This window comes from Rhinatrema bivittatum, chromosome 4 (genome assembly GCF_901001135.1).
Source record: "Rhinatrema bivittatum chromosome 4, aRhiBiv1.1, whole genome shotgun sequence".
NCBI lineage: Eukaryota > Metazoa > Chordata > Amphibia > Gymnophiona > Rhinatrematidae > Rhinatrema > Rhinatrema bivittatum.
Window position 1 is genome coordinate 316,598,203 of NC_042618.1, and position 12,547 is coordinate 316,610,749.

Genomic DNA, 12,547 nt, shown 5'->3' on the forward strand with positions numbered 1-12,547 from the left:
TCCCCTGCTCTGTGCCCACTAGTCCTCATTCTTCACCTGATCTCCCCACCCAAATCCATGAGACCATATTCTTCCCTTGCTCTCCCACCTAATTCCTGTTCTTCCCTTGCTCACCCCCAAAATCCCCATGACCTCCTTGTCTTACTCCCACTTTTCTAAGAAGCTTCTTGTCTGGCTGCTTATGCCCCCGGCATGGTGCCTCTTTCCTCTTTGAGCCTCATGGTTGAAGCTGGATCTCAGCTGTTTGAATCACAAGGCTCTGTCTCTATGGGGACCCATGTGGTTCAAATAACTTCCATTCATACTGCACATACAAACAGCTGATGTTTGAATCTCACAGGGCTCTGTAGATCCAGTGCTCTGCAGTTCAAACAGCAGAGCTCAGGTTTCAACTGTGGGGTCAGAAGAATAAAAAGGAACTGCCAGAACAAATTGGAGTGGGAAAGGTTGAACCCATGTTCTTCCTGCACTACCAGCCCCCACCATGAATCAGGCATTAATGCGGCAGGCCAGCAGTGCTCTTGAGCAGGCGCCTATGGCTGAGGCCATATTGGCCATAGGCTAGCTATGGCTCTGACAATCAGCCTCCTCTCCTGTCCTCCTTTATATGCAGCAACATAGTTCAGGATTCCCAGCCATGATCAGCCTTGATGTCTCCCGCCCTGTCCTGTGGCAGTGGCTCAAGAAGTCACAAACAGCAGCAGCCTGAGATCAGAGCACCACATGGGTGAGGTCAGCCTGCTCTTTTTGTTGCCAGCTAAAGTTGTTTGCTTCCCTTCCTGCATACCCCCTGTGATGGTCTTGGAGACTACTAGAAGTACTCAGACCATCGATTGGGAACTACTGCACAAGATAGGTACAGAAGTCAACAAAGCAGCTCTCTCTAGATGGGCTGGATAATAATAATACAATAAACTGACAAACTGAAAAAACATTTGATGCCATAGTTGTGTTTCTGGTGTCTTGTGCCAATTACAGCCTGAGAAAATGGAGGCTTGCCTTCCTTTTACATAAGGGAATAAAAATTATACCCTAGCAAACACCCATTACAAGATAAAGACAGTAGTATAAGTACATTCTGAGGTAACTTCTGATGTTATGATAATATCTGGCCTGGTTGCTTGTTCAGCTTTTATTCAAGCTGTCTCTATTAATCTTTCAAAACATGACAACTTTCTATTTTTACCCAAAATAGATATTTTCTCCTTCTCCTAGGCCAGGGATGGACAATGCTGGTTCTCAAGAGCCGCAAACAGGCCTGGTTTTTCAGGATACCTATAATTAATATGTATAAAATACAGGCATCGTGTGCCAATCTATCTCAAGGATATTTATTGTGGATTCTGGTCACCGCATCTCAAAAAAGATATTATTGGGATGGAGAAGGTACAGAGAAGGGAGACCAAAATGATAAGGGGAATGGAACAGCTCCCCGATGAGGAAAGACTAAAGAGGTTAGGACTTTTCAGCTTGGAGAGGAGATGGCTGAGGGGTGATATGATAGAGATGTTTAAAATCATGAGAGGTCTAGAACGGGTAGATGTGAATCGGTTATTTACTCTTTCAGATAATAGAAAGACTAGGGGGCACTCCATGAAGTTAGCATGTGGCACATTTAAAACTAATCGGAGAAAGTTCTTTTTCGCTCAATGCATAATTAAACTCTGGAATTTGTTGCCAGAGGATGTGATTAGTGCAGTTAGTATAGCTGTGTTTAAAAAAGGATTGGATAAGTTCTTGGAGGAGAAGTCCATTACCTGCTATTAATTAAGTTGACTTAGAAAATAGCCACTGCTATTACTAGCAACATTAACATGGAAGAGACTTAGTTTTTGGGAACTTGCCAGGTTCTTATGGCCTGGATTGGCCACTGTTGGAAACAGGATGCTGGCCTTGATGGACCCTAGGTCTGACCCAGCATGGCTTGTTCTTATGTTCTTAGGCCTTGTAGTGGCTCTTGGGGACTGGAGTTGATCTCTTCTGCCCTAGGCCACCACAGAGTGAGTACAACACCTGATCTCAACTCTGCTTCTCTCTTGCTGTGTGGTTCCTCGGGTTATCCCGCTCTGCGAACCACTACTGGATCCATGCTGTCATGTGCCTGCTGCCAACATCTATCTCCGGCCTACCCCGCTCTGTGGACCACTACCGGAGCTACCAAGCACAAGAACTACCAAGAGGCAAGTATTCCCGGGTTACCCCCTCTACGGACCACTACCGGAGAATCCATCTCAGGTCTTCCTAATCAAGGACTGAGTTTACAAATCCGCTCCTCCTAACGGGAGTTAGTGCATGCTAACGTTTTAATGCTAGTATGCACTAACAGGAGTTAGCACACACTAACCCGAAAATGGGGCCCACGAAAATAAAAACCCCAAACCAAGGAAAAACAAAGTTTCCCGGGGTTCCCTGAAAATGAAGCCCGAAACGAAACTATAAAACAATGCACATCTCTAATTAACAGTTATTAGCTAGGTAGACTTGGGAGTAAGATACAAGAAATAGATAAACTATTGGGCACCTGATGGGTACTTGTCACCCAGACTGGCCACTGTTGGAGACAGAATGCTGGACTCAATGATCTTGGTCTGACCCAGCATTGCACTTTTATTAGCCTGCAGTAAATATGTTTGTTAATTTGCAAATTTTTCAGAATACATGTAGTAATATACACAAAAGGAAAATTGCATTTTTCCTGCATCCTTAAACCTAAGTTCTTACCATAACCCCTTTATGATTTCCAGCAAGTTATTTGAAAACCATATGCTGTTTTTACCCAACTTTAATGCTGTAATTAATTTAAAGGGTTTAATAAACATGTAGATAAAGGTGAACCGGTAGATGTAGTGTATTTGGATTTTCAGAAGGCATTTGACAAAGTTCCTCATGAGAGGCTTCTAGGAAAAGTAAAAAGTCATGGTATAGGTGGCAATGTCCTTTCGTGGATTACAAACAGGTTAAAATACAGGAAACAGAGAGTAGGATTAAATGGACAATTTTCTCAGTGGAGGGGGGTGGGCAGTGGAGTGCCTCAGGGATCTGTACTGGGACCCGTGCTTTTCAATATATTTATAAATGATCTGGAGAGGAATACGACGAGGGAGGTAATCAAATTTGCAGATGATACAAAATTATACAGACTCAGAGTAGTTAAATCACAAGCAGATTGTGATAAATTGCAGGAGGACCTTGTGAGACTAGAAAATTGGGCATCCAAATGTCAGATGAAATTTAATGTGGATAAGTGCAAGGTGATGCATATAGGGAAAAATAACCCATGCTATAGTTACATGATGTTAGGCTCCATATTAGGAGGCGCTACCACCCAAGAAAGAGATCTAGGCATCATAGTGGATAATTCTAGGGATGTGAATCGGGCTTCGGACAATTGAAAATATCATCGATATTTTCAAAATCGCCAGAAATCGGGGGCTCCACCGAAACGATAGGAAAACCCCATGATACTGATCATGGGGGTTCTCTTATTGTTTTGGGGGAGGGCAGGAAAAACGGCACACAAAAATAACCCCTAAACCCACCCCAACCCTTTAAAACTAATCCCTTTGCTTCCCCCACCCCCCCAAAAACATTTTACAGATACCTGGTGGTCCAGTGGGGGTCCCGGGAGCGATCTCCCGCTCCCGGGCCGTCGGCTGCCACTAATCAAAATGGCACCGATGGCCCTTTGCCCTTACCATGTGACAGGGTATCCGTGCCATTGGCCGGCCCCTGTCACATGGTAAGAGCACTGGATGGCCTGCGCCATTTTTAAAGATGGCGCCGGGCCATCCAGTGTTCCCTCCATGTGACAGGGGCCGGCCAATGGCACGGATACCCTGTCACATGGTAAGGGCAAAGGCCATCGGTGCCATTTTTATTAGTGGCAGCCGACGGCCCGAGAGCGGGAGATCGCTCCCGGGACCCCCACTGGACCACCAGGTACCTGTAAAATGTTTTTGGGGGGTCAGGAGGGTGGGGGAAGAAAGGGATTAGTTTTAAAGGGTCGGGGTGGGTTTTTTGCTTATCGGCTCGGGCTCAGCCGATAAACAAAACCGTGATCGGGCCCAATGAAAAAAAAACCCACATGTGAATCCGAACCGGAATCCGAACCGATTCCGGTTCCAATTCACATCTCTAGATAATTCATTGAAATTGTTGGCTCGGTGTGCTGCAGCAGTCAAAATAGCAAACAGAATGTTAGGAATTATTAGGAAGGGAATGGTGAATAAAACAGAAAATGTCATAATGCCTCTGTATCACTCTGTGGTGAGACTACACCTTGAATACTGTGTGCAATTCTGTTCTCCACATCTCAAACAAGATATAATTGCAATGGAGAAGGTACAAAGAAGGGCGACCAAAATGATAAAGGGGATGGAATAGCTCCTCTATGAGAAAAAACTAAAGAGGTTAGGGCTGTTCAGCTTGGAGAAGAGACGGCTGAGGGGGGATATGATAGAGGTCTTTAAAATCATGAGAGATCTAGAATGGGAAATTTGTGAATCAGTTATTTACACTTTCGGATAATAGAAGGACTAGGGGTCACTCCATGAAGTTAGCATGTAGGACATTTAAAACTAATCGGAGAAAGTTCTTTTTCACGCAATGCACAATTAAACTCTGGAATTTATTGCCAGGGGATGTGGTTAGTGAATTTATCTGGGTTTAAAAAAAGGGTTGGTTAAGTTCTTGGATGAGAAGTCCATTGCCTGCTATTAATCAAGTTGACTTAGAAAATACCACTGCTATTACTAGCATCAGTAGCATGGGATATAGTTAGTTTTTGGGTACTTGCCAGGTACTTGTAGCCTGGATTGGCCACTGTTGGAAACAGGATGCTGTGTTACGATCCCCCCTGTTGCTGCGCTGCAGGAGGTATCTCACCTTCTCCTCTGGAGGCCGCTCCGAAGCCAGGGCCTCACCTGTGTACCATCCAGGAATTGCTCCAGGGCCTGGGAGGCCTAGCTGTCCTTGAGGCCTGCCTGTGGCTTGCTTGTGCTTGCTTGGACTTCCTGGTTCCAGCCACGCCCTTCTCCCTAGGGGCCGGCCCGCGACACTCCACCTCAGTTATAGGGCCAGCAAGGGGCGGTCCAGGCAAACTCCTCCCAGGGAGTTGCCTGCATCCTGCAGTATAAAAGGACTTTCACTTCACTTCCTACTTGCCTTTGGATTGGGCTCCACAGTTGCCTGTGATCTCTCCCGATCCAGGTCCACCATGGTCTCCTGTGTCTTGATGGCTTCGTGTTCAGTGTCTTCTTGTTCCTTGTTTCCAGTCCTGATGTCTGCCTTCGGATTGGGCTCCACAGTTGCCTGTGACCTCTCCCGATCCAGGTCCACCATGGTCTCCTGTGTCTTGATGGCTTCGTGTTCAGTGTCTTCTTGTTCCTTGTTTCCAGTCCTGTCTGCCTTCGGATTAGCTTGCACATCGCTGTGTTCTGTCTGCTGATCCAGGTCATCCGTGGTCTCACTTGTCTTGACGGCTCCCTGTTGCCTTGATGTTCGTTCCTGATGTCTGTACCTGATCCAGTTCCTGATCCAGTTCCAGATGTTCCTGCTTGCTTTAGGCTGCCAGGAGTGCAGCAACTTGCCTTAGACTGCCAGGAGTGCAGTAAACCACGGCAGGGGAGAAGAAAAAAGGGTTCACACTCACAAAGCGGGGAGTAGCTGGCTTGTTACGGCGGTTACTACCCCAAACCAAATGTGCCTGATACTTCACTTTCGATGCATATCCAGCATAGCTCCCTGCTTCAACGGCAGGGGAGAAGAAAAACAACCAATAAGGGCTGTATAACATAGTCTGAGTAAAACAAATAAGCATGGGTGTAGCTTGCTTATTGCGGCGGTTACTACCCCTACTACCCCTAACTTATCAGCTAGATATTCACTTGGATGCAGCTCCATCACTGCTTTCTACATTAATGGTGGGGGTAGAAGGGAAATAGAACCAAGAGCTAAGAGAAACAGATAAGTATGAGAGAAAAAAGTGTGTGAAGCTTGCTGGGCAGACTGGATGGGCCATTTGGTCTTCTTCTGTCGTCATTTCTATGTTTCTATGTTTCTATAAACCCACCGCTTCCTCTTTCCTGTGCTCGTCCTGCTCCTGCGGCTGTAGGACAGGGTGGTCTGTGACCAGTCCAGCCATGCTGGCTGTGTAGGGCGCCCTGAGAGACAGTGCCAATGTCTTGCTTTCCGGATGTCTCTGCCTGTTTCCCTGATGTTGGCTCCCGATGTTGCCTTGATGTTGTTCCTGATCCAGTTCCAGATGTTCCTGCTTGCTCCAGACTGCCAGGAGTGCAGTACCCCGCCTCAGACTGCCAGGAGTGCAGTACCCTGCCTCGACTGCCAGGAGTGCAGTATCCCGCTTCAGACTGCCAGGAGTGCAGTATCCCACCTCGACTGCCTGGAGTGCAGTACCTTGCTTCTTCCCTGCGCTCTCCCATTCTCATCGTGGTCCGCGACCAGCCTCCCTGGGCTGAGTAGGGCGTGTATGGGACAGGGTGGTCCGCGACTCAGTCCCACGGGTGGGCTGAGTAGGGCGCCCTGAGGGACAGTGCTCATGTCTCTGCTTCAGCCCTCGTCTATGATGTCTCTGCTTCAGCCCTCGTCTTTGATGTCTTCAGTGTTCTAAGGACTGTCTGCCCTCGTCCTCTGTCCGGCCTGCCGCCCTATGCCGTTACCCAGCGGCAGGTCCGAAAGGGCTTGGAACAGTCGGAGGACCGTTCATCAATCAACATTGCGTTGTTGGTTGCCATGGCCGTGCAGGTCCGACTGAGGGTCAGACTGTTCCATACTCCTGCTTCAGTACCTGCCTGGCTCACCATGCTTGCATCGGCTCACCTCCCACGGTGTGGCTTGGGGCTCCTCCCTAAGTCTTGCCGTGGCTCAAGGGCTCACCATCCGCTCTAGAGGCGGACGCGCTCCTCGTGCCTACAAGAGTACCCGAGGGCCTCTAAACCCTTGGCCCGTCGGCGGCGTGGTGGACGCACCCGTAGCATGCTGGGCTTGATGGACCCTTGGTCCGACCTGGTATGGCATGTTCTTATGTTCTTTAAAAAAGCACTGTTCCCACTTATGTGCGGATCCAGTGACAAAAGACAGTACAGCAGAGCACCATTTATCCAGAATGGTCAGGACCAAGGCCATTCTGGACAATGGACGTTCTTTGATAAAAGAATTTTGAATAATGAGAGGTTTTTTTCCACATAACAGATCATATGAAACCAACTAATTTTTGAATAATAGAAGTTTTCCAGAAAATGGTGATCTGCTGTAACCAGACTTTACACACTTGAGGTGGCTGTCTGTATGTTTCTTAAGTATTACAGAACTGCAGGACATGAAAGGCTCCTGTTTCGATAAAAGGCCATGTATTTTTGTAACCACCTCAATTGATGAGAGAGCGTGAGAAATAAATCTTGTAAATAAACAAATAAATACATTCAAACAAATTATTATTTATTCACAATTTCATTATTTTTGGACCATTTGGTATATGAGCAATACATCACACATCATATAAATAAACATAATAATAACAGGGAGGAGAATTTTCAAACCTCATTATGTGGATAAATAGTAATTTGAATGTGTAAATTGCCCTGTCTGAAAATTGGCCTTGCTTCTTGATGCGGCTAAATGTGTGCCTGGTGTTCCACAATGCATGTTCTTTTAACTGCATTTCAAGCAGGTGTTCCCGGGGTGGTGCGGGAGATGCATGTTTTGGGCAGAGGAGGAAATTTAAGATACGTGGATTGTAGTTTCAATTCTATGCACGTTATTTTCCAAGAAAAAAGTACCGCACAGAAAACAGATGCGAATGAGACCACCTGCGGCGATCTTTGAACCGAAAACACGAGCAGACCTTTCTCTTTGAGACTTGGTGCAGAGTCTGAAAATTGCCCCAGTAAGGTCTTCTTTATAACAGGCCTTAGATAGAAACATGCTTAAGTAACCCGTGTGCAGAATAGCCAGCAGTCTTTGCTATAACAAACTTTAATAACATTGTTAGATTGTCAAACTGTTGAATAGAAGCAGATATGTACACTATGCCTAAAACAACTCTTACAATCAGCGTGCAGTTTTTTCCGAAGGACTGTGTGACAGGCTTCTAAGCAATATGAGCTCAAATCAGGAAGCAAAGAGTTAATGGCCTGAAGCGGTCTGCATGGCTTAGGTGTGGCTTTTTTTTTTTTTAGGTTGGGTACGTATAAGTCAAGGCTGCAGAAGCAGAAGTCAGCAGCATAGTTAACGAAGGAGTTCCTGGAAAATGGCTGACAGTAAAACCTCTTCCAGCCTTCTTCCCAAACCCCCCAGTTGTGAGGATGTACCAACTTGTGCCACCTTGTCCTGTGGGGAGCAGGTCTCTCCAGGCAGCAGCCAAGAACAGAAAGCCAAGGAGGATTGTGGTGGTGGCAGCAGCAGCCTTGAATTGAAGCCAATTTCAGACTCCGGGTCTGCAACAGAGTTTGTCCCCGCTACAAACGGAGCCCAGGAGTGCGCCGGAAAAGCGAATGCCCCGGAGCAGGAGGCAGCTGCCCAGCATGCTGAGGACGAGAGCGAGGGGGTCTTGTGCGATTTCTGCCTGGAGGAAAAGGTGAGGGCGGTGAAGTCTTGTCTCACCTGCATGGTGAGCTACTGCCAGGCTCACCTGAGACCCCACATCGAAAACCCCAAACTGGAGAACCACAGGCTCTTGGAGCCAGTGAAAGACTTCGACCTGCGGACATGCAGCATCCACGGGAAGCACTTGGAGTGGTTCTGCCAGACTGACCTCAAATGCATCTGTGAGGACTGTGTGACCGAGGAGCACCACGAACATGATACTATCACATGTACAGAAGCACGGAAAGACAAAGAGGTAACCTCTACATTTATACATTCTTTTTTGTGTAAAGAAAGACTGTCAGTCTGCCTTGACTTAAGGAACGAAGCATGCTCTGAACAGCTGTTCACAAATGTATAAAATGAGTCCAGAGCAAAGTATCACCTACAACTTATTTGTTGACCTTTATTACTGTGTATCCAACAGAACATGACTATTATGATGCTTTACATTGAGAGAAGTGAAATGTGAGAACAGAAGTATCGCAAAGCAGGAAATTTATGTTTCATATGCTTCCAATAGCTTTATTTCTCATTTTAAGCTGCTAAAATTGGTTACTTTTAGATTAGGTGGCAAAAATGTTGTTTAAAAAATTGAATTTGCTAAGTAAAAGAAGTTGGCCTACATTTGCAATAAGAAAAAATCCTCAGGTATGTGAGAATTAAAGACAAGAAGGCACATGTTTTTGCTTCATGTATACCCATGACTGAAAAAAAATCTAGTGATTCAGGAGTATCTGATCCTAGAATAGGTTGCGGTGAGAGGGAGGGAGGGAGAAGTTAGTTAACCCTGAATATGGGTTAACCTGCATGGAGGTGGCAGTAAAAGCCCTAAACAACAACACCATACTAGGTGGACTGGATTATCTGCCACCATTTACTATGTACTATGAGAAACTCCTAATAGGAAATGACTTGGCATGATTGCCAGTTTTTTTTTTTCTTTTTGCTGGACTTAAAAGAAAAGAATTGCCTGTTCTTTTCCCCACACATCCAGACCCAACTGGTTTCTTTTTACTGTAACTGGGAGTTCCTGCAGCGCCTGGCATCACGTTAGTAAAATAACAAGGCCACCTTGATGAGGGCAGATGCATCTCACCTTTATGATATGACTAGCAGGTGCAGTCCTGGGCCTTTCATGTGTGTCATGAATGTCCGATGGATGCCAGGCAATGAAGATCATATACCTCCAATACACATTAAAAAAAACCCAATCTGTGTGTTTGTAATATGTACACTGAGAATCAGAGGGTGTGATTGTTTCCATTTCAGTGCGCTGTATCAGTATGCTGTAGTATGTGAACTCTTGGATTGGTGATTTAGGATTTCTTTGCTCCATCTCAAATGATCAAAAATGTATTTGGGTCTGTCTCCATGTGATCTTAGGAAAGCTACTTAGAAGTCCATATTTAAAAGCATTTAGCTGGATAACTCAGACGTTATCCAGCTAAATGAATGTTTCGATCCTTATCTGGCTAAATTTTAGCTGGCTAACTTTTTATGTGGCTAAAATTTAGGCAGATAAGTCAGGAGCATTCCGGGGGCGTAACTGGGAGGAGCTGAGTTAGGCAGATAATTTGTCCTGCTAACTCTGGTTGGCTTGTATACCTGTCATAATGTTATCCGGATAAAATTATCAGGCTAACTTTAAGGTAGCTGGGTACATTCAATGGTGCACCCAAGGTTGCTGAATATATAGGCAAAGTTAGCCGGGTAGCGCTAGGGGTAACTGTGCATCCCTAGCACCTCCGCAGCATCGGGTGCCCAGGAGAAGTGGCTGTGCGCGGGTTAGGAAAACGGACACTCGGTTTTACAAGCGAACATTTCCCTAACCTATGCACTGCCACAGGTTAGGGAAATGGACTCTCGTTTTCCTAATCTGACCGCTGGCAAGACATTGTTTTCTTTAATTTTTTTTTTAACTTACTCCTTTTTTTCGATTTCTCCGACTTGATATTGCCACAATATTAAGTTAGAGGAACTACAAAAAAGCAGTGTTTTCTGCTTTTCTGTTAACTTTAGTGGCTTCTCAAGACTTAACACCTGGTCTGGAACAGGCGTTAATTTTTGAGATAAAAAATGTGTGCGCTGGGTGCACATTTGTTTTTTACATAGGTGGGTAATAGCTAATAGCCTCATCAACATGAATTTACATGTAAGGAGTGCTATTAGCTATGTGCTGGTTTGGACCTGCATTTAGAACATGCTAATCCCCTTATTGCATAAGGAGTTATGGATGCATGTCCAAGCGCTTCTTAACCTATGCACTAGGATCAACACTCGATATTGCATTGGCCTGATTGTCTGTAAAGCATATTGAGTTGCCATTTGAATGGAAAGTGCTGTATAAATAGAGATGCTTTTCTATTATTATTATTATTATTAATAATAATAATGGCTCTAACAAAGCAAGGCTGAACCATTTCTGATGTTCCCAGAACATGCTTGAAGCATTCTAATTTATCTTGGCTTGCTGATAACAAGGAAATAGGATCATGCGGCAAGAAATCCCTTTTCTTTTTTGGCATGTAAGTGCCTTCCCAGGGCCTCTTGTCAAATTAGGATGACGTATTCTTTGAGAGGCATTCTTACATTGCAAGTGTAATTGAGGTCTGATATCTGAGTCACCTGCTTGGCAGATGGCTGTATTCAGATTCATATTTGGAAGTATTCCTTTAGGGTTTTTCTTAGAAAAACATCCTTCTGTACAGTGGCATACAGTAACATTTATGGTAGGGGATTCAGTCTCGTTCCTTCAGTCCCCTCTTCCCTTCCACATTTGCCACCTGCCCACCTGCACTCCCTCCCTGGTCTACAGCAGTCTTGCTCCCTCTCCCCTAGAAAGGAAAGACACATGGAACCTATATGGCATTAGGCCTGTTGTAACATGTAATGGGTGAGGGCTTGGCCCTCAAAAAGCCATGAATAAACAATTACAATATAGTAATCCTCCCATACCAAGAACTGTTCTAACTGCCAGCACTCAAACTACAATCCTACCAACTTAAAGGCAACACTGCAAATATTACATCAAGTTCTAAAACACCAATATACCTCCTATTTAGAAAGCAAAGCAAGCCAGGCTGCCTAAAATACCTGTAAAATAAAAAAATATATATGTACCTAAAAATATTGTACAAAAGCTTTTAGATGTGAAATAAGAGACATTCACATCTAAACACGGGTCCTATATTGTCTCAATTATCCATGTACAGTATTTTTGGATAATGCTTACACAGTTCCAATAAAAGCTATCACAGCCTGCTAAAAATACAGTTACTTCAACAGACAAATCTGCCATATCAAAACAATGCTAACTTAACTCCCAGGACTGAAACAGCAACAACCCTACCCAGGAAAGAGCAACACTGCAAACATTACATCAAGCCTTAGTAAGACCAATATACCTCTTATTGAAAACAGAAGACAAACTTTTATAGATGCCTACACAGAAAATATACACTAACAGAATCCCACACCTCAATCATGAATACAGAATACAGAAATACCCCTACCAAAGGCAAAATAAGACACAAAAAAACAATAATAAAAGAAAAACCATGTTGTGAGTGAACTGTTTAGTGGACCCTTGGGCCGACCTGTGAGAGAGGTGTACTACAGTCTCTGGTGAGTGACAGGTCGGGAGGCGGATACCAGGCAGGAGCTGGACGTGAGCTTCACCCTGGAAACCGGTACTCCCCCGGGAGGAGCCCGTAGGAATCCGGCCGCTGGGTCTTAGAACACGGAAGCTGGAGCTGAAGCAGGCAGGCAGGGATCAGGAGACAGGCAGGAACTGAAGCAAGCTAGGACTGAAGCAAGCAGGAACTGAAGCAGAACTGGCTACTGGAACCAGACAGGAACTGAAGCAGGACTGGCTACTGGATCCAGACAGGAGCTGAAGCAGGACTGGCTACTGGAACCAAACAGGAGCTGAAGCAGGACTGCC

At 45.2% G+C, this 12,547-nt stretch overlaps 1 protein-coding gene across 1 annotated transcript in view; it reads left to right on the forward strand.

Annotated features, from left to right (window-relative positions):
- Window positions 1-8,231: 8,231 nt before the first annotated feature.
- Window positions 8,232-12,547, forward strand: part of TRIM16 (tripartite motif containing 16) — a 46,010-nt gene continuing 41,694 nt past the window's right edge. The window contains exon 1 of the mRNA XM_029600289.1: window positions 8,232-8,857. Coding sequence (XP_029456149.1) covers window positions 8,267-8,857 — 591 coding nt within the window. The 5' untranslated portion in view covers window positions 8,232-8,266. The remainder of the gene's footprint in view (window positions 8,858-12,547) is intronic.